The 23,812-nt window shown below is 38.4% G+C and overlaps 1 protein-coding gene across 5 annotated transcripts in view; it reads left to right on the forward strand.

Moving 5' to 3' along the window:
- The window catches only part of PRUNE2 (prune homolog 2 with BCH domain), a 149,175-nt gene extending 128,505 nt beyond the window's left edge, over positions 1-20,670 (forward strand). For 2 of the 5 annotated variants that reach the window (XM_030004451.2, XM_030004454.2), the window contains 8 exons: positions 3,612-3,714; positions 7,431-7,562; positions 7,716-7,802; positions 11,205-11,303; positions 13,386-13,421; positions 13,941-13,979; positions 15,500-15,547; positions 17,728-20,670. In XM_030004451.2, the coding sequence (XP_029860311.1) occupies positions 3,612-3,714; positions 7,431-7,562; positions 7,716-7,802; positions 11,205-11,303; positions 13,386-13,421; positions 13,941-13,979; positions 15,500-15,547; positions 17,728-17,749 (566 nt within the window). In that variant the 3' untranslated portion in view covers positions 17,750-20,670. The remainder of the gene's footprint in view (positions 1-3,611; positions 3,715-7,430; positions 7,563-7,715; positions 7,803-11,204; positions 11,304-13,385; positions 13,422-13,940; positions 13,980-15,499; positions 15,548-17,727) is intronic. The other 3 variants (XM_030004453.2, XM_030004452.2, XM_030004456.2) reach the window with 3 other exon arrangements.
- The last annotated feature ends 3,142 nt before the right edge of the window (positions 20,671-23,812 follow it).

Consider the following 23,812-nt stretch of genomic DNA (forward strand, 5'->3'; position numbering starts at 1 on the left):
ATGAAGTACATAATAATGCACAGTTATCGATGGGAGTCTAGGTCATTCAGCTCGGCTCACAGTGTGAGATAATCAGGATTCAAATTTTATATATCTGACATCTTGCTTTGTTAGATCACAGAAATCTAAGATAAAGAATATTACATTTCCTTTACTTTTGAATGGGTGCTGGTCAGTAACAGCCATTGGAAAAGTAACGGTGTGAGATGTAACAAGTTTCAGCCCACCACTGGCCAAATTGGAAATTGTGCCTGAAATCTAGCCATATCAAAGCGGTTAAGGACTGGATTAAATTCGGTATTTATGAAATGGCAGACTGAAGATGTGGAAACAAAATCATTTAGATGCATGGATCGTGGGAAAACTTTGGACAGCTTGAACAGTTTCTACATTATGGTGGCTAGACCTATTCTATATGATGTTCCCTTTGGCAATGCTTTAGTATCTTTGGAGTGCTTTAGAGGGCCACGAATCTTTCCTTTCACCTCAAAATTAAAAACAGATTCTGGCTAAAATTACTTAATTGAAAGTCAGGTCAAGCATCTCTTGATGATTCAATAACCTACTGAACATTCCTCCCTGCCAAGTGACAGATAACACCAAATGCAGAATCTAGATGGTAGCCACAAAATAGGAAAGGGGAGAGTAGACTTGGAAGTCTAGGTGTGAAATTGCCTTCCACATATGTTGATGGAGAAATTTCTTAGCCATCTGTCTCTGCATAGGCTGACTGAGAATTTGGGCAAATGGCTTCTACTGGCTTCTAGTGATAAATTAAAAAAAAACTTCTCCCTTAGGTAAACATCTCTTGTCTACAAGCATGTGTAAGAAAAAGTGGCTTAGATTTATCTGTTTTTTCTTCTGTGAGCTGTTAGGTGGCATCTGCACATAATCCTTTTGCTTTACGTGAACTGCAAATTTTGCTGTGTAATTTAGTGGACACACCTGCCACAATGTGCTTTCGCTGCCAAACTCCTGAGCCAGCTGGACAGATTGCTTTATGGCAGCTTGATATAAATTGTCCTGAAAGTCTTTTAAGGATTGTTAAATTTATGGAATTCCTCCCCATTTGTAAAGCTGAGGGGAAAAAAATACTGCTTTATTCCGTAATGATTTAGCTGAGGGTTCAGCTGGGATGGGATAGGTGAAATGAGTAATGTCTCTTTGAAAGAATGTGGGTCCATTAAGAATATGGAAACATAACAGAGAGTAGTATTACATGATAAGTGTGGGAGGTGGAGTTCTTTTGTTTCTTTTGAGAAGACTGGTATATTCCTTCATGTCAAATTCTTAAAAGGTGAAGGTGCTGAAAACAGGACTGGAGTTTCTTTCCCCTCCCTGTGTACATCTTTGGTAGAGAATGCAATACTACTCTTTGAATTTGACTTTGACATCTTCACTGGGACACCAAAGTCAATCACCCATATCTATATCTATATATACACTGTTCATGTTTACTGGATGCTAACATGAGCTGGAGCTATGACACACCATGCCATGTCACATATTTTAAAGTGATTATATCCACGTTGCCCTTTGGCTTGAACTCAAACCCTAATCCTGAGCTCTTCTGCCTTTCCATGTCCTCCAACAGGATGGAGAGCAACACTGCACTGTGGGCCTGGAGAAGACAGTGGACATATGCTGGGCTTCCATTGTACAGTGGCTTCTCTAGCTCTGAAAGCCCAGCTGTATATTAGCTGCCCTTTGGCCTCTGGGAGCCAGAAAAAAAGCTACTTCACAGTGCTGAGAAGGCAAGAGATGCCAAGATCATGGAAGGGTGGAGTTAAGGCTAAGGACAGAAAGCTTCCTGCAGTGTCCAGATGACTCTTCAGTGGATGAGGTCTAGGCTAGCTAGCATTCTCAACTCAATGTTGGTGTTACCATCAACAGTATGTATTATCGTCTTATCCAATGCATTATATTTAGTCAAACCTACCAAATCAAATTCAAAAAGAAAAAAGTCCAACATAATCCTTCAGCAAGTTGCTTTGCAAAGCCTTGATTTGAAACAATATGGCTTGAGGCAGGAGACTTACTTCTGACATGCACATTTTTCTCTCAGAGACTTTCCTTCTTCGGCTCCTCTTTGTAACCAGGCAAGCAGTGGTGTTTTTCTGTCCTTTAAGGAACAGCTGAGAGCCCTAAACAGAGAGCGGCTCTGTGCATGTCCTTATGACTGGGATAGTGTTGAGATTAATCAGCTGTGGTTCTCCTTGGCATGGAAGACTTCATGGGCAAGTGCCTTGAAGCACCCATTTTGTCAGGGATTCTGGGTTCTTTGAAGATCTTTACAAAGCCATGTAAGAAATTACTTCCTTGACATAAACATATTCACCTTATTTCAGCTAGCTGAGACTCAGCTTAGGTGTTGAGTGAGAAAGGAGAAAATAAACTGTCTCTCACTCTTCCCTGGTTAGCACATGTGGATTGTGTATTCTCTCTGTCTTTCCATAGAGAATTTTGCTTTGCTTGGCTGACTACAATGCAAGAAGTTCTACAAGCATTTGAGTTAGGTTTGGATACTGCTTTCTAGTATCCAAAAAGCACTGTAAAAGTCTTAAAATCTCCTTATGAAAGTGTTGTATAGGTGCCGATATTATCCTTTAATTTTGTCAGGAATGTGTTCCAATCTCCGAGGGAGATTCAGGGTTTCCTTCACAAACATTATCACCTCTCCCTTACAGTTAGTTTCTTCTAGCCTCTTTTGAAAGGCTTTCAGGTCATTCTCTAAGTATACTCAGCTTTTATCTCTGTGCATCATTAGTGCTATCTACCTGCAACCATTTCTCCAGCATCTGTATAAATTGCCTCCTGGTTGCATGTATCTTTTAAACAAAACTTTAAACTGAAATGCAGGACTATTTTGTACTTATTTTTAATAATAGAAATACATAGCAGCTGTAGAGGGTTGTGGGGATTAACAAACATTAATCCATCATGAAAAAAAGAAAAATTATTTTGGGTAACAAGCAACTGTCCTGGACTCCAGAATGGTAGTGCTGCAGCTTTGAGAGTTTACAGCTGTCATTAGGGAGTGGTGGCAGAGGATGCCAGTGTTGGACTACTGGAGTGTCCAAGGTAAGAAAGTATTTTATACAAAAGTTGCAGCAAAGGATTTGACTGATCACCAGGAGCTTTTAAGGTATAGTGGGGTACAGCCATAATTGTAATATCCTGAGGCCATTGGAGCTGCACAAGCCAACTGAGATTGGATTGTGAGACTTTGTGAAATGTTATTCAAAAGATGCAGGATAACAAATGTAGGATATTTTCTTTAGCCCCTTATTCTTCATTCTAAGGTGAGCATTGAGCACATGATTGCCGTAGAGATGCAATGAACCAGGATTTCAGGTAAGATTGTATTACTTACAGTGGTTTTTTGCTGGTCTGTATAAGAAGTTTACTAATAGTGTGCTGACTGTGTTTTTGAGGAATTCCACATAACTGACTATCCTCTTTCCTTATCACTTGATGATAGGTCATACATTTTCAGTCTTCTTCAGCAGTAGACACAGTAGCTCTATTCCAGAACTTTGAGTTTTCTTTTTAAATTTATCTTGTTAAAAGCCTTTGACAAAGATAAAAATACCTTTTCATTTTTTCCACAGGATACTATGGAGATGGTCTGAATGCTATCATTGTGTTTGCGGCATGCTTCTTGCCAGACAGCAGTCGAACTGATTACAACTATGTCATGGAAAATCTTTTCCTGTGAGTGATATGTGAGCAGTGTGACAAGAGTCTTTTGAGTTAGTAGTCATAATTATGTAGTGAGAGATAACCTGTCTTTAATTAAGAGGTAATTTTGGTCATCAGAAGGGTAGTGGTCTGAATGACAAGGAAAATAGCAATTTTAGATAAACTACTCAGTGGAGTATTATTTTGGTATTCTTTACCTACTCACACTCCCAAATTAAGGCATATTTGTCAGGACCAAATCTGACTGTAGTATCTCCCTAGATGTCAAGGAATGCAGTACGTTCAGCTTCTTGGGCCTACAGTCATTGCATTGTTTCACTAGTGATTTTCAGCCCTTGCTGAGAACAATCAGCAGGGACTTAAGCCACCACACTGGTTTTCACTGTTTGTTGTTTATTATATATTATCATGATGTATCACTGTTTATCATGTTTTTAATATATGTTGTGGCTGTGTTTAGGAGTCAAAGGACCATTTTGTGACACTTTTTTAAAAAATACAGGAAAAATGACAGTTGCTGACACAAACAGCTCTAAATATTTTGCCTGACTCCAGCTGCTTCTGGTTCAGTTATAAGTGTCAGGGGCCAGCGGGGCAGGACACAAATGTGGCCACATGAACCCAAATTTATCACAGGAAAATTACTCCTAATAGCAACTTGGTTTGGCAGCCAAAAATTGTGAAGACAGCATTCCCCTGAAGTGCCTCCAGCTACTTCCACTTACAGCTGTTAAAAAATCAACCATTCCAGCGTTTTCTATGCTAAAATGCAGTAAGTCATTTCTAAAGCCAGCAGAGGCCTGGCCTTCACCATTTGCATCTTACAAGGCCCCAAGAGCACAGACCCAGTCTCCTTAAACCTCCAGTCCTTGAAGATCCACATAGTGACAGCCAGTGCCTTCAAGATTGTGTCTACTTGTGAAAAATGAGATTGAGTGCTTTAGTCCCAAGTCAGACCAACTGCTAGCATTTGTCTGGTAGGGCCGCTAAGATCCCCATGTCATCTACAGTAACTGATTACACAATGCCCAGTGATTTAGAGGGGAGGAATTACTACAGTGGTTTTAACTTGATAACTAGGGAACACAGCTGAGAGTAACCACAACTGACATTAAATAGATGTTCTTTGACTTCACCCAAGACCCTTCTTCATAGATGGAGGTGGTGGTAAATGGACTTTGCAGAGAAAGCCTTTTCAAGCCTTAAGAGACTTTTCCACATCACTTAAGGATATTGCTAAAGTCAATTTTATAGCTCACTGTCTTTTTCTGAGGTAGTAGTGTAAGAGAGAGTTCAGGCTGGCTATGAACCTTCACCTTATTTTAAGGCTTATAGACAGTTGGTTCTCTGTAAGACAACAAGAAAAGGGAAAGTCAGCACCCCTTTCTTTCAGTTGTCGGCCTGTTAATTGCATTGAAATAGAGGGAGTGTGACAGTTTACAACATATCCAATAACTGATAGATTTAAATATTTGTGATTTCTTTACTGTTGAATTATATATGGGTCTGGAGACACCTGCAAATCACTAAATCTCTTCTCATTTTTTATACAGCAAGTTTCTGATAGATAATTGTGCACTTGTAGTATATAAGCCACCTCTAGTTTCTGTTTAACAGCTGCCTTCGATTGTTGCTGAGTTTTGCAGTTACTTGCCCTTCTGGATTCCATTCACATTCCGAATTACCTTGCTCCCTATTTGTTACCTTGACTAATCCTGTAAAACTGTCTTTGAAGAGTTGGGTTTGAGCCAAAACTCTTGAGATGGCATCATCTATAGCACTTCTTCTAGATGATGCAGAACCACACAGAAAATTCTGCTGTTTCATTTGTGGCTGCCTGATACAGTCTAGAGATTAAAAGTTTTTAAAAAGAAATTTCACAACTTGAAATACTACACTTTGAAAATCAAAACCAGCACTTTTTGCTTTCAGAGTGAGTGAATTGTTCTAGTCAATGAGAAAAATTCTGTCCATCTTTTAAAATAATAAAGAAATTACCATTATTACCAGATAATAAGAAATTACCAGTTAGGTAAGATTTGCAGGAGAGCTCAGCATCCCTGAAATGATCTAATGATCAAAATGATCTAATTCCACCCACAGTGAATAAGAGCTGTTGAGTGAAAGTACATGAGATAAGTCAGATCTGACTGAAAAACTAGCAGACATTCCTTTTTGTCATAATACTCTTATTCCTGATCAGAAGTATGCATGAGTGTTCTTATTATAACCGATTATTCATAACACTTACAATTCCCTTTGCACCAAGAGAAATATAGACATTTTTCAGACTGTCTCTCTTTCTATAACTGACAGCCTTGTAGTGTTTTGAGAAGTACTTGTACACACTTTTCTGTATGTTTCAGTGTTTAAATGCCTTTAAAGCACCAGATGTTGTGTCCTATGGGAAGGCCTAATTTCATAACTTGCCAAATAGTCAGTAGATTCAGTTTAATTAAGCTTTTTGCATCAGAACATCTGCGCAATCCCTCACTTTGACGTTTCACTGTTAGACATGAGCCTTTACAAATGTCAGGCAAAAGCAGGGAATGCACAACTGTAAGGTGAGAAAGAGGGCAGTGAAAAGCATTGAGTGAGTAGTGATTTAGATGGGTTTTATCAAATGCATGGAACTGGTCAGTTAATGGCTGCTTACTTTATGCCCAGGTAAAATATCACTCTCTTTATGAGAACTAGATTTCCTACTATTCTTTTAAAGAAACTGCTTCTTAAGGAATTTAAGGGTCAGATTAGACTGTGAGTCATTCCCATACACCTGTGAAAGGGGCCATTATGCTCACGGATAGAGCTGCCTTTTGTAGTGAGCATACTCAGGCATTCAGGTTTTTAAGGTGTGACTCATGATTTTTCGCTGTAGTTTTACATAGACATGCCTTGGGGCTGGATAGTAGGAAGAACAATTTGAACATTCCTGTGATGAACAGCTCTCAAGTGAGGCAGGGACTACTGAGTGGAGCATCTGCATATATAGTCCTGGACAAGAATTTAAAGCTACCCTTCCTTTTGACTGAGTACTGTGCTCTTCTAGGTAGGGTGAGTTTGGCCCCAAGAGCACTGTTCTGTCTGAATTACCATTGCTGAGTGGAGGAATTTAATGAGTGTTTGGAATGGTTTGCTCACAAAATGAAGTGATGCCATGGAGTGCTCTGTCCCATCAGAAGGCAGGTTGATGGACAAGCTTTATTAGCCTTGAGATTCAAAGTGTTTGTACTTGGCAGTCAGACTCAGTAGCACTAGCGTGAGGATCACAAGAATTATAGACAAGTATCTTCTCCTGACCATTATTATTTTTGCATTGAGCAAACATGATGATTAGTAGTGAAGAGAAGTTTCTCAACAGTTAATTTCAGATGTTCCTGGAATTTCACATGGTCCTGCCACGTTCTCCCTTGCAAAATCTCATGATTTAATGCCCTTTTAAGAAAAAGCGAAGTCACCTGTGAGACTTGAAAACTCACTATGAAACTACCTTTCTAAGGAAACCACATATTTCTGAAGATGCATATAAGATTGTGGTTTTCTAGTTATACATCTATAGGTAGCATGGTGACCAGTGCTAAATGTTTGCATTGGTTTAAAGGAAATGAAAATACTGTCTTGTCATAAATTGCTTAGTCTGCCTTGATTTATTCCTAGTAGATGGATTTAGTTTGGGCTTAAGTGGCTAATGTAAAGCACATGCTCACTTACATCTCTACATTTATCAGCTATGTAATCAGTACCTTAGAGCTGATGGTAGCTGAAGATTATATGATTGTCTACTTGAATGGAGCAACACCAAGAAGGAGGATGCCTGGACTGGGTTGGATGAAAAAATGTTACCAGATGATTGATCGACGGTGAGTAGTATTTTCCTTTCTGCTCCACAGCCATTATTTTAAACACTGTCCATTTCTGTCACTCCCCTGTATGACAGTGTTCACTGTATATGATCTTTCTGTATGCCTTGTGGGTTTTGGGGTTTTTTAAGAAGCCATTTCTTTTTTACTTAGATTACGGAAGAATTTGAAATCATTTATAATTGTTCATCCATCATGGTTTATCAGGACAATTCTGGCTGTGACACGACCTTTTATAAGGTATGTAGTGAATCCCAGTGATTTTCTATGTCCCTAAGAATACAGAAACACCTTAAATCATCAAGCATGGCTGTTAGTCTTTCACTGAAGAGTACTCATTTTACAGTTCATGTTGGGATTTTGGCAGTTGAAGTTGACTTTCCTAAAGTGAGTGGAAGAAAACCTGTGATTTATGAGTGTCTAGCTGCAGACATCACAGGAATGATATCATAAACCTGTATGTGTATGCAGAACTGGGAGTTTAGTCCCTTAAAATAGCCTTTGTTCCAAGCCCAGCTAAAAGGCATGTAGAAAAGGGGTCTGCATGTAATGATAATCACCTCCTGAAAAAAGTCCTGGCTACAGGACAAGATTAAGCTGCGGTTCTGGGTTTAAAAAAAAATTAGTTGCTGCTCGTGCAAGAGAACTGCCAGCACCCTGAGCTGTTTGAATGTATAGGAGTTCCGGTTCCAAAAAAGGTTTAGTGCCACCAAAAATAATGCTTTGATTAGTAAAAAAGCAAAGAAACACAGACCCTGAAGACCTCACAAAGTGTTGAAGAAGATGGGCACATATGCAGTTGAAATCCTGAGATCAGGGAGAGCAGACTGGCAGGTGTAAGAAAGAGTTGCTTCAGGAAAGAGAAGCAGTATAGTCTACAGAAGCCACCCAGCGAATAACATATGTCATGACAGACCTCAGACGGATCTGTCCCCAGGCTGCAGATGAGGACACTGGAGGTGTCTGTCGCAGGGTGCTCCGTCCTGACAGGGTGACATTGGGATGGGGAAGCACAAGAGTTCTCCCATCACTGCCAAAGTGCGACAGGCAGTGTCATAACAGAGCTTCTTCTTTCAGATGTGGTGTCTTTAATACCAAGTAGAAAGTGACAATTAAAAATACTAGAGTAACAAGGAAACAATACTTGGAATTATCAACAGTAATGATGGGGATTCACTGAGTTGCATTTGGTGTCTGAGATACTTCTGTTGGCATCCTATTTGCTCCCAGAGGAAAAGTAGGCAGTAAAATTTCAAGAGGTCAAATATGCCACATCTGTTCCAATTTGTTAGTCATTTATTCAGGATGATAATATTGAGCAGCAGTGACTAGAGGTTTTGCATTGCCAAACAGGAGAAAAGGTTCACTCTAAGTAGTTTGGCAAAGCAAATTAGCAGTACAGAACTAGATGCAATAGAGACCAGTTAAAACTCTCCATTTCAGCCAAGTTGATTGAGTCTCTGTGCAAGAAGTGAAGTGCAAATGGGAGCTGAAAAAAGGTGGGCAGGACACATGACCAATGTGACTTTTGTGAAAGATGACATAAGGTACTTGAACCCTCACTGAGGACAGAAGAGCACTATGAGAAAGCTGAGTAAAAAACTGCAGGAGACATGAAAAGAGTCAGTTCAGTAACAAGCAATGTAAGGAGATAGAAACTTGATTAGATTGAATGCCAATGGCTTGTAGCTTAGTTTGCTAGCCCCGAGCTGTTCACCAAACCACTGACATGCACAGTGGGAATTTTAGAGTAAGAAATGAATTGGTCCCAAGGCAAGCAGAGATTTCAATGAGATAGCTAAACATGAGCAACGTAATTTTAATTCTATTTCAGCTGAGATGTGGCGCAAAACAGTAGGAATCAAGAAACTGAAAGACAACAGAATGACAAAGGACAGTCAAGTAACTGAGAGTGTGCTACAGTCAATTCTACCTCAAAAACTGGCAAGGTCATTCAGTGGAGTCTGTGACTCATCTTGCCAGACAAACACTAAAAAGTTGTTTGAAAGGATGAAAGAACTAGTGGCTACAAAGATAGATCCTAGATACTCTTTATGGACCAGATATTCACACTAGAGATCATCTTAGCTGTGTTAGGCAAGAAATTAGATTTCTAATAAAACAATTGTCTGTGAAAGATATTTGGCATTTGGTGGAAATATTTAAATAATAGGCAGTTTACCACTATTGGCAGCACTCCTCCCCTAAAGTCTGAAAGAAACAAGGGCTTCTTTTTTTGCTCGTGTATTTGGGATACCTGTACACAGACTCCCACATGAAGCAACTACTCAGAAATCAATCACTGGTGGAATTAGTGGACCCAGGAGAATCCTCAACTGGAAAAATTAACCCTTGAAAGATTTATTAAATTTTTTTTCTCCCCCCCTTACCCTCCAACTTCAGAAGCTTCTGATTGGCTTGCAGCTTGCCAAGCTACTTTAGCTGGAAGTTCAGTTGATGCAGACTATGATTAACATTTTTGATAAAATGCTAAGAATTATCTGTATGTTATCATGGCTTTGACTGGACAGTTGTGAGTGATTCATGCATCTTAAAACGTGACCATTGGCCTGCTCCAGTGTGTGTGCCTAGTGATGATAATCTGGTACAGAGACAAATTAAAATGGATGAGCTTAAACAACTATGCACAGTACCTTCATGTATTCCTGTTTCAGTTGTCTCACTTTACCTTATTAGGAAGATATGTGTGGTAAGGAGAGAGGCAGTAACCTTCTGCTCAGACCTGTTTCAGAGGCTTCATGTTGTCTGGTCATACTCCCAAATTGGCAGAAAATAGGAAGAATATGTTCTGGTTTTCATGGCCACATGAAAGAACATTCACAGTCAATGTGCGTTTGTCACTGTTACTGATGTTAAAAGACTATCTAAATACAACCAGAGCTAAATCTGGAAAATTGCTTTATGAGCCAGATGAACAAGATAGATTTATCATAAGCTGATAAATATCAAATAATTCAGATTAGGCAAGTGAATAGCCTTATTTTTTTAAGTGTCTTTTCTGAACAATCTAGCCTTTTTCTGAGTGATCATTTCTCAAACACAATAAATGATCATATAGCACAGCTGGAATAAACAAGAGAACTATTTCCTCATTAGAAGGCCCTGCAGTAAGAATAGACATGCACGTACACAATCAGATCTGTACTCATCTAAACAAATAAGGAAGTTCAGTTTTATTATGTTTGAAAGAGAATCAGCGTCAAATATAAATGCTAATTCATCACGATCACTTGATGTTAATTCATCATGACCATGTTAAGTGAATGCTTCCCCTTTCTTTTTACATGTAAGGATGCTGTAGAGGATTTGATTCTTTTCAGAATTTTAATACATCTCCTTCGAACTGTAGAACTAATCGCATTGCTTAGTATATAGGCATTACAATTTATAAAGTTGTCCTAAATACAGTGATTCAGCGTAAGCAAGGAACAGCAAAAGGTCTAGGCTTGATTTCAGCCTCACTAGAACTCAGGTATGCTCATGATCAGCTGAACCGTGTAATGGAAGTACAAATAACAAAATGCTTAATTATTTAACACATTAAGTACCTGCCTTCTCTTTTTTTTAATATAGCATAAAAGATTTGGGGGGGAAAGTCAACATGTTGTTTCTGTGTTTCAGCTCTAAGTTCAGCAGTAAGATACAGTACGTCAGCACGTTGGCGGAGCTTCGTGAGATGATTCCAATGGAATACATGCACATACCAGACAGTATTGTCAAGTAAGTGATGTACAATAAGCGTGTACTTGTTCTAATGGAAACTATTTCCACAAACTAATAATAGTGTTTCAGAGTCTGTAGGAAAAACAGAAAGCCCCTTCCTGGTATTGTTACAAATGCTTATGTGTTGTTCTACAAAAATTCCACTGTCAAACTCAGAAACAGGAAAACGTTGTATAACGGAAACACAAAACATAATAAATATATACTGCTAGGGGAACCAGTTTTTATAGGAAGAGGAAGGTTTTGTACTGGACCAAATGATACTGCTGGTAAAATGAAGAAAAACTTTCAGGCTCAGAATCCCTTCATCAACCCCCTGACTATATAATCTGAATTGGAACAGACTGTTCACTCACTAATTGCAACCCAGATTGAAAATACAAAAAAAGTTTAACCCTTCCACAGATATCACCTATGCTATATTTTTCCATAGCTTTTACCACTATTTAAGTAAAAGTGGTTTTAAGTTTTAGTCATACAGAGTTTTGAACTGAAACAATGATTCAAAGGTAGCCTGTTCAATAGAAAACCACTGAAACTCCATAGGTTCACCGTTCCTTATGGTTTAACCCAGAACCACTGAAAGACAGTGTCTCAGTTCTTGCTTCTTATGTGTAAAGGCTTTTTAAATGCAGATATTTCTAAAGGAAAGATACCTGTTAAAAAATTGCAGGAAGTTGATTTGAATTGCTCACCTCAGCTGGCTTTTTTTCAGACCTGAAAACAACAAACTAAAATGGTATACCAAGACTGAAAACGTGGGAAATCAATCATAGTTTTCACGTGGGTCGTTATTAAAAAGATATGCTGTTCAGGAATGCTTTTTTATTATTATTCTTTTTATCAAATGTCCTAGGTTTTGAACAGGCAAACATTCTGTTCTACAAAATATTTTGATGAGTAAATACACAAGTATGATTGTCTTTTCCTTATGGTTTGTCAGCAACTACATATGAAGAACACTTCTTTTGAGGCTGTCATAGATTTCTTCAACCCAGGCAGGAGTTTTCACACCTGCCTCACAGTAGTTGTGAAAGCAGCGTAATTTTTTTTCATTGAGCTGGTGCTTGCTCTGATACTTGTGGTGTAATTCCAGGGAGCAAGTGGGAAGCTCAGTTGTTGCAGTGGCACTTTTAAGAATAGTAAATACAGTTGTGAAATCAGGGATTGTAGGGACTTTCGGTCAAATTTATTTGCTGCTGTAACTTCTTTAGACATGGAGTGATGCTAAAAATGTGGAGCACAGAGGTCATTGGTCACCTGATAAAGAGATGTCCAGAATGTTTTAACATCCCTAAAATTTTTTCATGCTCCCTCCATCCCTTTCTCCTTCCTTCCCTTCCTCTTTTGATTCCTGTAAAGATATTAATTTCTTACAGTTCCCATTGATACAGACTTTAACCTGATACTTCGGTGTGTTTCTCTCTTTGTTTCCTCGCTGTGTTTTACTGTTACACTGTCTATAGCAGTACACTCATCTGTGTTACACACACCTTTTCTTCCCTGTAGACTGCAAACTGTTTGGAAAGTCCATTCACCTCTAAGACCAAAGGTGAAATGATCACAGCACCAATACCAAAGAAACTTCAGGACTTAGAGCTAAAGAAATTTTAGGGAGCTGCCTACTTCGTGTCATCAGCAGCCAGATGAGAGATCATGATTTTGCTGAAGAAAAAAATAGAAAGTTAGCAAGTGTGCTCGTTGGTGGCGAGCATTTTCAAGTTGTTGTGATACAAAGATCTAGTGGATATCTGCATTTAAGGCACTGTGAGTCGTTATTCCCATGCCAGAGGGAGAAGAGCAGTGTTCAGCTGATAGTTTTCTTTCTGCTGCAAATTGAGAAAGATTCCTGTAGCAAAATAAAATAAAATTCAGCTTTCGGCTTCATAATTGCTCCACTGGCAAGAACAGAAATACCACTTATGGTCATGAGGAATCCCACTGCTAGAAAGTACATAGGATTTTGCCAGGATTTGGGCTGTATGATTGGTTGGTAGTTTTTACTGAAGTGTGATACAATGTTGTATCATATGAACTTGTACATCTTTTCTCTTCCTTCACCCACTCTTATCTTGTAAGGTATGATGAAGAGAAGTGTATTAAGAGAAGAATGAGGTAAAACTTGCTTCCTAGCCCATGCTGCTGCTCATAATGGAGTGAATCTGTGTGACAGCCTTTCACCTGCAGGCAACCTCAACAGCTGAATGAGAGAGGATTTGCAATGATGTGGAATCTTACTTTCCCCTTCAAGCTGTTGAGATCAGCCTCCCTTGCAAATAAAACTTACCGAACTGTAAATGTCCTTGACTTGGCCCAGGCTGCAGCTAGTTTAATACTGTCTGATAGAGCAACTGAATGCTTTCAGCTCTGTCCACTGGGCATGCCTCAGATTCTTGCTGCTTTTATGTTTCTGCCTCCAAATGAGCTAAATAAGGAGTTACAAATTAAAGGTGGGTTGAGCACAGGGATAAATGGTATCATACTGAACTGAAGAGCTTTAGGGTCAGTGCATAATACTGGGTGCCTATTTTAGAAGCATGTACTATATTTGTTCTTCGCTCTGCTATTGCTCTGCTTCTCTCATGCTCTGCTTGCTTCTTTGTTTCTTTATATCAATAACTTTTACTCATGCAGACTGGATGAAGAGCTGAGGGAAACTTCAGAAACAGCTAAGTAAGATAGCTTTCAGCTGGATGCTGGCATTATATTTACTTGTTTCACAGGAATAGATTGAATGTAGTAGTACATTATGTGTTTGGTACAGCAATCAGCTCATAGTTTCAATTACTGTGTAAGTTGCCACATGTGTGAATTGACTTCCTCTCTCACTATAAGCAGCCTGCTTTTGTACCATTGGGTCTCAGTAAGGAATAATCATACCCTTACACTATAAAAAACATTTTTGCTGTTTTTTGATGATTGTTTCTATAGTCCTGGGGAGGACTGAAATCAGTTTTTTACACCATTAAAATGGTTCATTAAACATTTTCTACCCTTCACCCATTATGTCAGATGATACATGAAGTTTTTAGGAGGTATTTCTTTTTAAAAATTATTTTTTACAATTTACTAAGTTAGGGATAGCTACTGTACCTCATTCTCAGTTAAAGTAGGTAGGTAACTTTTCCTGTTTTCCAGTGTTGGTTGGATAGGCCAGTGGATTAATAGTTGATAATATTGTATTGTCTGTGGTCCCTTAATAAATCGGTGTCAGCTGATGATCAGATACTTTAAATTCTGTGCTTTGACTTTACCATACTGAGGCAGTATGGTGTAAAGTTCTACAGAAGTCCTTACCTGGAAAGACACAATCCTTGATTGACTGAACAGAGCTTAGAAAGTATCCAGTGCACTTTTTTTCATGTGTGTATTGTACACAAGATTCCAGAGACGGGAGCTGTGTCTGTAGGTTCTAGTATGACATTTTCCCCCCTGCTGTTTTTGTAACTAAAGATTTTGAGGTTTTGAAGTTTGTTTTCAGTCTTCTTCCTTTAGCTTGTGCACTTCAGAATTTTCATCTTACTGCATCTTCTTTATCGTATTTTTTCTAAAGTATCTTCTTTTGCGGTACACATTTTTCTCTGGTTCTCCTGATGCTAGCTTTTAAAATGACCACAAAGAAATAACCAAAACACTGGCCACTGCTTTTTGATTCTAGCAGTTAGACTACCTCAGAAGCAATAAATTCACATACATAGTTATCTGATACCACCTGAATATTTTGTTAAACAAAAGAAAAGAGGCCTGCCTAACCTTGAAATGCAACTTCTGTGCCTTCTATTCAAACATTTTCAAATGCATTGCAGTATATCACAATGAAAACTCTGTGGAAGAAAGCTGCTTTCTTGTTACTCCTTTCATTTAAAAGAATGCAGGCTGCAGCATAGCAAGTGAAAGGGGAACTAAATATTCATATGAGGCATCACTGATTATTGTTATTGCTGGATGTATGAAGTCACTGTAGTACATTTCCCTTCCCCAACTTAAAGAAATAGCTTAAAAAATTATTACTCAAACTAATTTGTGTTGCAGGCACTAAGTTCACTACATTCCTGTCAATAACATTTGTGTGTTTGTGCTGTCGGAGATACTCACTACAGTTATTACATCCCCAAAATTTGATGTCATATTTAAAAAGAGAAAGAAATAAACAGAAGAAATGTTTACTACTACTTCTTTTTCCTTGTACCCAGAACTAGCTGCCTCTCCAATGATCCAGAAATTACTTCAGTGGAGCAGGAGTAAGAATTTTTGCCTAATACTGTCATTACATTTTGACATTATTTTACAACCATGCTGCTAGGAACTGAGGCTGAGTAGACTCCATAAAGGTTTTTTGAGACCTAAATGCTTTCATAGTTATTTTCAGGAACTTGATTCAACACATGCAGGCAGAAAAAGCACTGAAGTTAGGATTTATTATATTTGCATTGCAGATGTGTTTAAAGTGTCCTTGACCATTTCCAAGCAGAGACAGATAGAATTCTTAGCCTGAGGATATTCAGGTTGTTATGTGAAAAACTGAAAAAGTGTAACATGATCAGAGTGAAGATGGTCCAATGCATTATCCTCAATTAAAAGTAAAGTGGTAAACTTGTCATTCTCATTCGGAGATTAAAAAGTCTTATATTTTACTTTGATTTCTGTGTCGTGCTCTTGATACCTTCCTTCTCTTTGCTTTTTGTGCTTCTCAGCTTCTTTCATAGTTATTTCCCTGATTAAATCTCCAGTATTTTATGTCTTCCTTTCAAAGCTGGCCTGGTTCCCTTGGAAATGGGAATGTGTCAGTCCTCTGGCATGCTGTTCCTCTGTCTGATACCACAACTGAAGCATGTGAAAGGAAAACCCTGCACTGCTCTTACTGTGCGTCAGTAAAGGTGTTTGTAGCTGTAGTGTGTCACACAAGCACTAACAGTTCATCGCTAGAATAGCATGTCAGGAGAGGACTAGCCATTGGAGGAGTGCAGGTATTCCTGGCCAGCGTGTACAGGGGAGGAGTGATTGAGGACTTTGCTGTCCCTACCCATCTGGCCGGTGTGTAGAAATAACACTGGTGTCTCACACTGGTATATTGTTCAGGAAATAGCATATAGTAAACCTGACTCCTCAGTCAAAGATTCCATCAATAACATGAGTATTAATAAGCAGGCAAATAATTAGAAGTACACATAGCAAACAGATGCATAAAAAAATGGAGCTTTTCTTTTCATTTTTTAAAAAAAAATTGTACTCTAGTATACCTGGTACATAGGTTAGAACCATAAGCTAAATTCCTGATTCCTAGACCAGTTAACATAAAATCTCTGAGCATCTTTTTTTTTTTTTTCCTCAGGCACTGTTTATTCTGTAATGAGTCAATATGAGAACTGGTTTTTTTAAAGTATGAGAACAGAAAATAAATAAGATGTTAAAGACTATTTATTTATGATTTTGGTCTTTGTGGCTTGAACAGTTTTCCTGTTTTTCTCAAAAAGGAAGCTGGGCAGGAAAAAGTAATATGAGAAGAGAATTTCTATTTAGCTTAAATAAATATAGTTGAGGCCAAATTAATGCTAATTCCTGCTATCTGTGCATAAATATGACTCTGTCTTCAGAAGTGGCAATAATTTTCCTGTGGTCATATCACTCATTTCTGGTGTCATTTCTCCAGGAAATAGTATTTCCCATATAAATGCCTCCACAATGATAATATCAGTTTTACACAGACTTTTCTTCAGTATGCTTTCTGCTGAAACCTCTCTGGAGTCTGCCTAGCTCATAGTTTGCTTCTGTTGTCTTTTTCGTTTCTATTCCAAAAGCTTTTATCTATTGTCATGCTCTCTTGTGTTCTATTTTGTTCAACTTTTGCAGTTCCTCATGACTTTTAAAAAAAAAACTCATTATGAAATAATTCACAGTGCAAGAACCCTGTGTGTTCTGTAACAGTTCATAAATATTGAGGGTGCTTTAAATAGTTATGTATTCTGTGAGGAAAATTGTATTTTGATGCAATGTTTATCATGACAACTTCTTATTTTAAAGAATGCTTCTGAAGTATTTGATGATATGTGATTTGCACTAACTGGCAAAACCGTACACTTAGAAACATTTTTAGGGGCACTCATATCTTGTCACACTGTGGTGTCATTCCACCAGTGGATCTTTCCACATCTAGTGTCTACTTCAGATTGGAATTGCGAGGAATGTAGTTACTAATTTCAGTAAAACAGTAACAGTTCTTATGAATTATGTGTATTTTCCATATGTAGTAGGTAAGATGTGTGTAAATTATTTGACACCAATGCATTTAAGTAAATGAGAGATGAGGATGCTGAACACTTTGCGGGAGCTCAGGATTGGGGAAATGACTAGCCATGTGTTTCATAGCACTGATTTCTTTTGTTGTTCCTTTGTGTTTGTTTTTTTTGTCTTAAATATATAGCTTTGACATGACCCTGAAATAGAAAGCATCGTTGCCAGGCATTTGAAGAAGAGTGTTTGCTTGGATTTTCATCACCCAAACACCCATGACCATGATGTGCAATAGCCAATTTGGATTAATTTTGTTTGGTTTATGATTTTTCCATGTCATTCAACAGTTCAAGAAGACCAAAAGGGCCAATCCTATAGCCATGGAAACAGTGGAATTTGGGGCCTGGGTTATTTGTGTTGTTTTCAGAAATAGAGTTTTCAGTAGGAATGCTGTATCACCTAGCATTGGTTTCTGTGTGTATGTGCAATTTCTGTTTAAAAGGACACCATTTTACCAACAGTGTGCCTCACAAACAAGTCAATGAGGATGTGGATTCTTGTTTCATTTTTGTCTTCAGCATATTCATGTTTATGCATAGCTAAACAGAATAGTTATTGTTACAGTAAACGTTAGCTTGGTTGTATCACAGAGCAGCAGCAACTTTATTGTTTAAAAATAATTCTAGAAATGATGCAGGACTTTCTTGAATTTGTCTGTTTCATGCTGTCTGGAAAGTCTTTCCATGTTCATTTAACCCTAATGACTTTTTTATTTGGTCACAGAAAAGACTGATATACTGAAAAAATAATAGTCATCAAACAGACTTCCCAGAGGAAAAATGAGTAACTGAAATTAGTTTTGTTTTAATAATTTAGTTTAGTATCTTTATTTTAGGGCTGGCTTTTATAGAAGCAGCTAATCCTGTAAATGATTGTCATATATTCTAAAAGCCTTGGAGCATTAATTTGTTGTTGTTGTTTTCTAAATCTGTTTTTCCAGAACTTTTTTTTTAAGTCATGAGTCTTCAAATGGCATCCTAACTCCAGTTATAAAGGATATTGCTGCTATGAATATGAAACAAGTACTTACTATTTCCTACTAACAACTGAAGGTTAAATGTATAAATCTACAGTTGGGAGTCACACTCATTTGTTAGGAGTAGGTGTCAAAGTATTATTCAAAGTGTATCTAATATTAAAAAAATAAGTATTACAATGCAGTTTATTGTCTGTGTCATAGAACACAGCAGTGGAAACATGAAAAGGAAAAAAAAACCCTAAGCATTTCTTATTTGCTGCTGTCCTGTGTACTGGCACAAAAGACAGTGCAGTAAATCCTCATATTCACTGGAAAATAACTGCAGTCTCTCAGACCATTCTTTTGCAAGAGAGTGCAAATTAATTGTTGAGTGAATTTTGCTTGTCTGCTTTAAAAAGACAAGAATCGAGAATATGACTAATGCTTTCTCTTCCCCTAATGAACACACGCATGCACTTTCCAAACCTGCTGACTCACCTGCCTTTTGGGTTGTCCTAACAGAAGTAATAGTGTTACATGCTCTCTGAAATATTATTCTTATCTTCACAAGATTCTCATATGTCCTAGAATTACATTTGTGGATTCTCTACTTTGTAAATAAGTCATTAGACAATTCAAGATAATTTGTACCTTCCTTTTATGTGTGCATTAACTCCAGTCCTGCTTCCAGTCCAGAATTATTAATGAAAGAGAAGACAAGCAAAAGTTTTCTTGGGGAATAAAGTTTAAGCAAAAGGCAGGACAGCATGAGCCTTGATTTTTCAGTATTATCTAAACTGAGAGTGAAAAATGTATTTCATCCTTCATTTAAAAGATTGATATTTTTGTTCTGTGATTTGCACATTTCCATCTCTGTCAGTCTGTATCTTGTATTTGCAAGGTAGTCTGCAAGCAAGGAAGCGAGCATCCATCATTGCGCGCACAGTTGTTCAGCTACTGTAATGAAGATTGACAAAATTGTCAGAAAGGCAGGAACTTGCCAAATGCTTTATCTGCCAGCATCAAAACTAAAATATCTGCACCTCTGCAGTCCTTGCTCTGTACTGACAGGTTGTGCATTGTATCTCCGTCATACTAGCTAGCCTGCTGTATTGCATCTTTCTGTCAGTTCACGTTAATTTTCACAGAGGAGGGGCCTAATCCTGCTGATCATTGTTGCTGCTCTATAACCTTGCCCTAAATTAGGAACTGGTAGTTTCCACCTTTTCTCAGATATTTGAATCTTGGCTTGTGTCTGCCTTATAAAAGTGCTGTCACTTAGTATACTGGGGATAACGTTTTATGTACAGATTAATATTTGTATTGACTTCCGAATGCTAATTAAGCTTCACCTAGATCTAAACTATTAAAAGCATTTAGTAGCATGAAGTCACATCTTCTGTAGACCTGTAGTTTAAGCCACCTAGAATGAGCCAGACGACTCGTGTTTTGCCATAGGTGAGAGAAGTGTTTGCTAAAAGAGAAGTTCACCACAAAACAGAAGTTCAACACTAAACTTTATGCACTGTTTGAGACGTAAGTGAGGTATAAGAGATTTGTGGTCTTAGTGGTGGATGTCAGCTCAGAGGTGAGTTTAATTCTAAAGGCTTTGTGTGAAATTACTAAACAGCAAAGATACACATGTATTAATATTATTAATGTGAGTGGACTAATAGTGGCACCCTGAGACAGAAGGAATTTGTTTAAGCCAAATGTCACATTAAAACAAAATGGGGCATCAATGTGATGGTACAAAAATGATTGCAAGATCAAGGTGCGGTTATCTTTGCTTATGAATATATTTTGAAAAGTTTTTTAATGTTATGATATGGCAGTTATATATTATACTAACAACAATGTATCAATATTAAAAAATCAGTAGTTTGTTGAAAGAGGTATATAGTACATATAATTGCACAGATATAATCTTTTATATATGGATTTTTTCTACTGTGTATCCGAGTGCTGAGATCATATATAAATTAATAGTTGCAATTTTTTTTTTTGTTACAAGACCTATGCTGACATAAATTATAGATTAAGCAATACAAGGATATCTTATATCATTGTATGTGTATATATACCTATGAATCAGAAATAAAGAACTGCAACGCACCACTGGAAGTATTTCCTTTCAGCTCCAAGTTTTTCTCTTTATTCACTAGGAGCATGGAAACACTTGACTGTTTCAAATCACAGTTCTTTGTATAGTTATAAGTATTTTTTTCTTTCAATTCCCTACCTGTCCTTCCAAAAATTGAAAATGAGTCAATTCTGTGTCTCATGATCATAGAATCATAGAATGGTTTGGGTTGGAAGGGACCTTAAAGATCGTCCAGTTCCATCCCCCCTGCCATGGCCAGGGACACCTTCCACTAGACCAGGTTGCTCAAAGCCCCATCCAGCCTGACCTTGAACACTTCCAGGGATGGGCTTCCACAGCCTCTCTGGGCAACCTGCCTCACCACCCTCATAGTGAAGGATTTCTTCCTTATATTCTAATCTATTCCTATGTTCTAATCTAAATCTACCCTCTTTCAGTTTAAATGCATTACCCCTTGTCCTATCACTACATGCCCTTGTAAAAAGTCCCTCTCCAGCTTTCTTGCAGGCCCCCTTTAGGTACAGGAAGGCTGCTATAACGTGTCCCTGGAGCCTTCTCCAGGCTGAACAACCCCAACTGTCTCAGCCTGTTCTCATAGGAGAGGTGCTCCAGACCCCTGATCATCTTTGTGGCCCTCCTCTGGACTTGCTCCAACAGGTCCATGTCCTTCTTGTGTTGGGGGCCCCAGAGCTGAACACAGTATTCCAGGTGAGGTCTCACAAGAGCAGAGTAGAGGGGGAGAATCACCTCCCTCAACCTGCTGGTCTCCCTTCTTTTGATGCAGCCCAGGATACAGTTGGCTTTCTGGGCTGCGAGCACACATTGCCAGATCATGTTAAGCTTCTCGTCAACCAACACTCCCAAGTCCTTCTCCTCAGAGCTGCTCTCAACCCATTCTCTGCCCAGCCTGTATTTGTGTTTGGGATTGCCCTGACCCGTGATGTTACTCCCCACCTCCATGTATTCAAATCTTTGCTTTGCTGTTGCTAGCAATATCATTCCTGAAAGAAAGCAGGAGGAGCTCTTAAAATTGCTCTCTAATTTGTGTCTGTGCTGTTATCTAAAAATCAAATGCATAGATAGTCTCACTCCATCTCCTATGTTAGGCAGAAAACAGAAGCTACGCTGCAGAAACAGATTGACTATGAAACTGCCCTGAGCAGTTTAACAAACTTGTTGACTGTAGTGAAGGAAGGGGTCAGAGCTGGTGGATGTTCAGTCCTCTCACCTACCTGGTACCACATGCCTGTCCCAATCTACATCTATGTCAAATGGATCAATTTATACTGCCACTACTTCAAGTAAACCTGGCTGACTTTTGGACAGCTAACCTGGCGCATTGCCCAGTGAGGCACCAAATATGAGCTAAAAGGGAATAACCTATGGCTTCTTAATTGCCCACCACCTGCAAGGAACTCTAGGAATGCTCCTAGACCTTTTCAGTGCAAAGTCAAAGAAGCTGGATTAAACTAACCTTTCATGCTTGTTGAAAATAGTCTCCTTGACTTTTCATAGGTTTGAAGATTTATTGGATTTGATAATTTAGGGCTTAAATTGAGCCTCAGAAGCTGACTTATTTATGGCCATGTCATACAAAAGAAGTGCTGCTAGATTTCAGGAATCTTAAACTGTGTTTTGGTTTTTGTTATCTTTCTCCAGGTCCTTCCAATAAAACGTAATTACAGTTTAAATGTTTTGTTGGCAGTTGATCTCTGGTGTGGACTAGTATGGGATCATTTATACCCTAAATCTCAGGGCCTGGAATGGCTACGCTTATGTCCAGCTATAATGCTGTAGCTGGGAGAGCTGTGGGTGATCCTAATACCATCAGTCGCTGTAATGAGAGCTCAGATATTTTCTCTTCCTTACCTTCTCTGTGCCTCACAACATGGCAATTTATGTCTTCCAGTAATTTGACTAATGCTTTCAGAGTGCTGATTAATGGCTTTTGTAGCTGAGAACACTGGTGCAATAGACACAGCTATTTATACAAGGATAAGCTGAAAATGCAGGTAAGTAGTAACACAGAAGACTTATTTTCAAAAAAGAAAATCCTAGTATATTAACTGTTGACATCTTCCTGTTCTCTGACAGTCTCTAAGTAATCCATGTTGCGAACATTTGTGACATCTTAACATTTTTCTGAAGAAAAAAGGTGTAAAAAAGTGTAAAATACTTAAAGTGTATGTTCTGCTCATTTGCTGTTTCTTCAGGAGTGGAAAAAAAAGAAATTTTATTTTCTCACAGATTTTCAGTGAAGGGTTGTCATGAAATAAGTTTTCAGCACACTTCAGTGGCATAAAATAAAGTATACCAGCTGAAAGGGAAATCCATTGCCACACAGTAAGTTAACATTATCACTTGTTTCCTGACTTAATTTCCTGCCTCCCTGCTTCTCCAAGATTTATATTTCTGTTAGCTCAGTCTTTAGAGCTAAAGCAGAAATTGATGACTTGGATTGTTTTCTGGGAGAACTAAAGTTTAACAAGCTGAAATCAAGATATTATGAAAGGAGACCATATTTATTTACAAAATCTTGAAGTAAGTTGATCCCACCTGCTCACACTCCTCCTTTCATAGGCTTCATTCTCTCACACTGTCACACCCACATACTCAAAAGCACCGGGACCTGTGTTCCCAGGCTGGCCTGACCAAGAGCAGTTGTTGGCAGCACTAACAACAAGAGCTGCTGGCTACCAAGTCCTCATCACGTTTCTCATCTTTTTTACTACAGACAGTAAACTAGGTTTTGGGCATGGGGATTTTGAGTCCTTTATACAATTTAGGAGTCAGGAGCTATTATTGGGTGGTCCTTTTGCTTTAGAGTCATGCTTCCTTCAGTCTGATAAATCTGAGGCCACTTTTTTTTCCTTTGTTTGAGGCATATGTTTGTTCTCTTGGCAAGTTATCACATGCATCACCTTGTGTGTGTGATATACCATAACCTTTTTGCCACCCTGCTGCTGTTAGGTGGCAGGGTCTTCCACTGACAACCGCTGGTCTTCCCAGAGTGCGAGTCTTATGGTCCTGACATGAAAGACAGATTCCTCGATTTTACTGCTGGAATCAGTGTCCAGGGAGGTGTGTCCTGGAAATGGTGCTCTTTGTTATTGGTCCCTGCTGTTCTTTTAACCCTTCTTCTACTGTGTTTCC

The sequence above is a fragment of the Aquila chrysaetos genome, chromosome Z (genome assembly GCF_900496995.4).
Source record: "Aquila chrysaetos chrysaetos chromosome Z, bAquChr1.4, whole genome shotgun sequence".
In the NCBI taxonomy this organism is placed as follows: Eukaryota; Metazoa; Chordata; class Aves; order Accipitriformes; family Accipitridae; genus Aquila; species Aquila chrysaetos.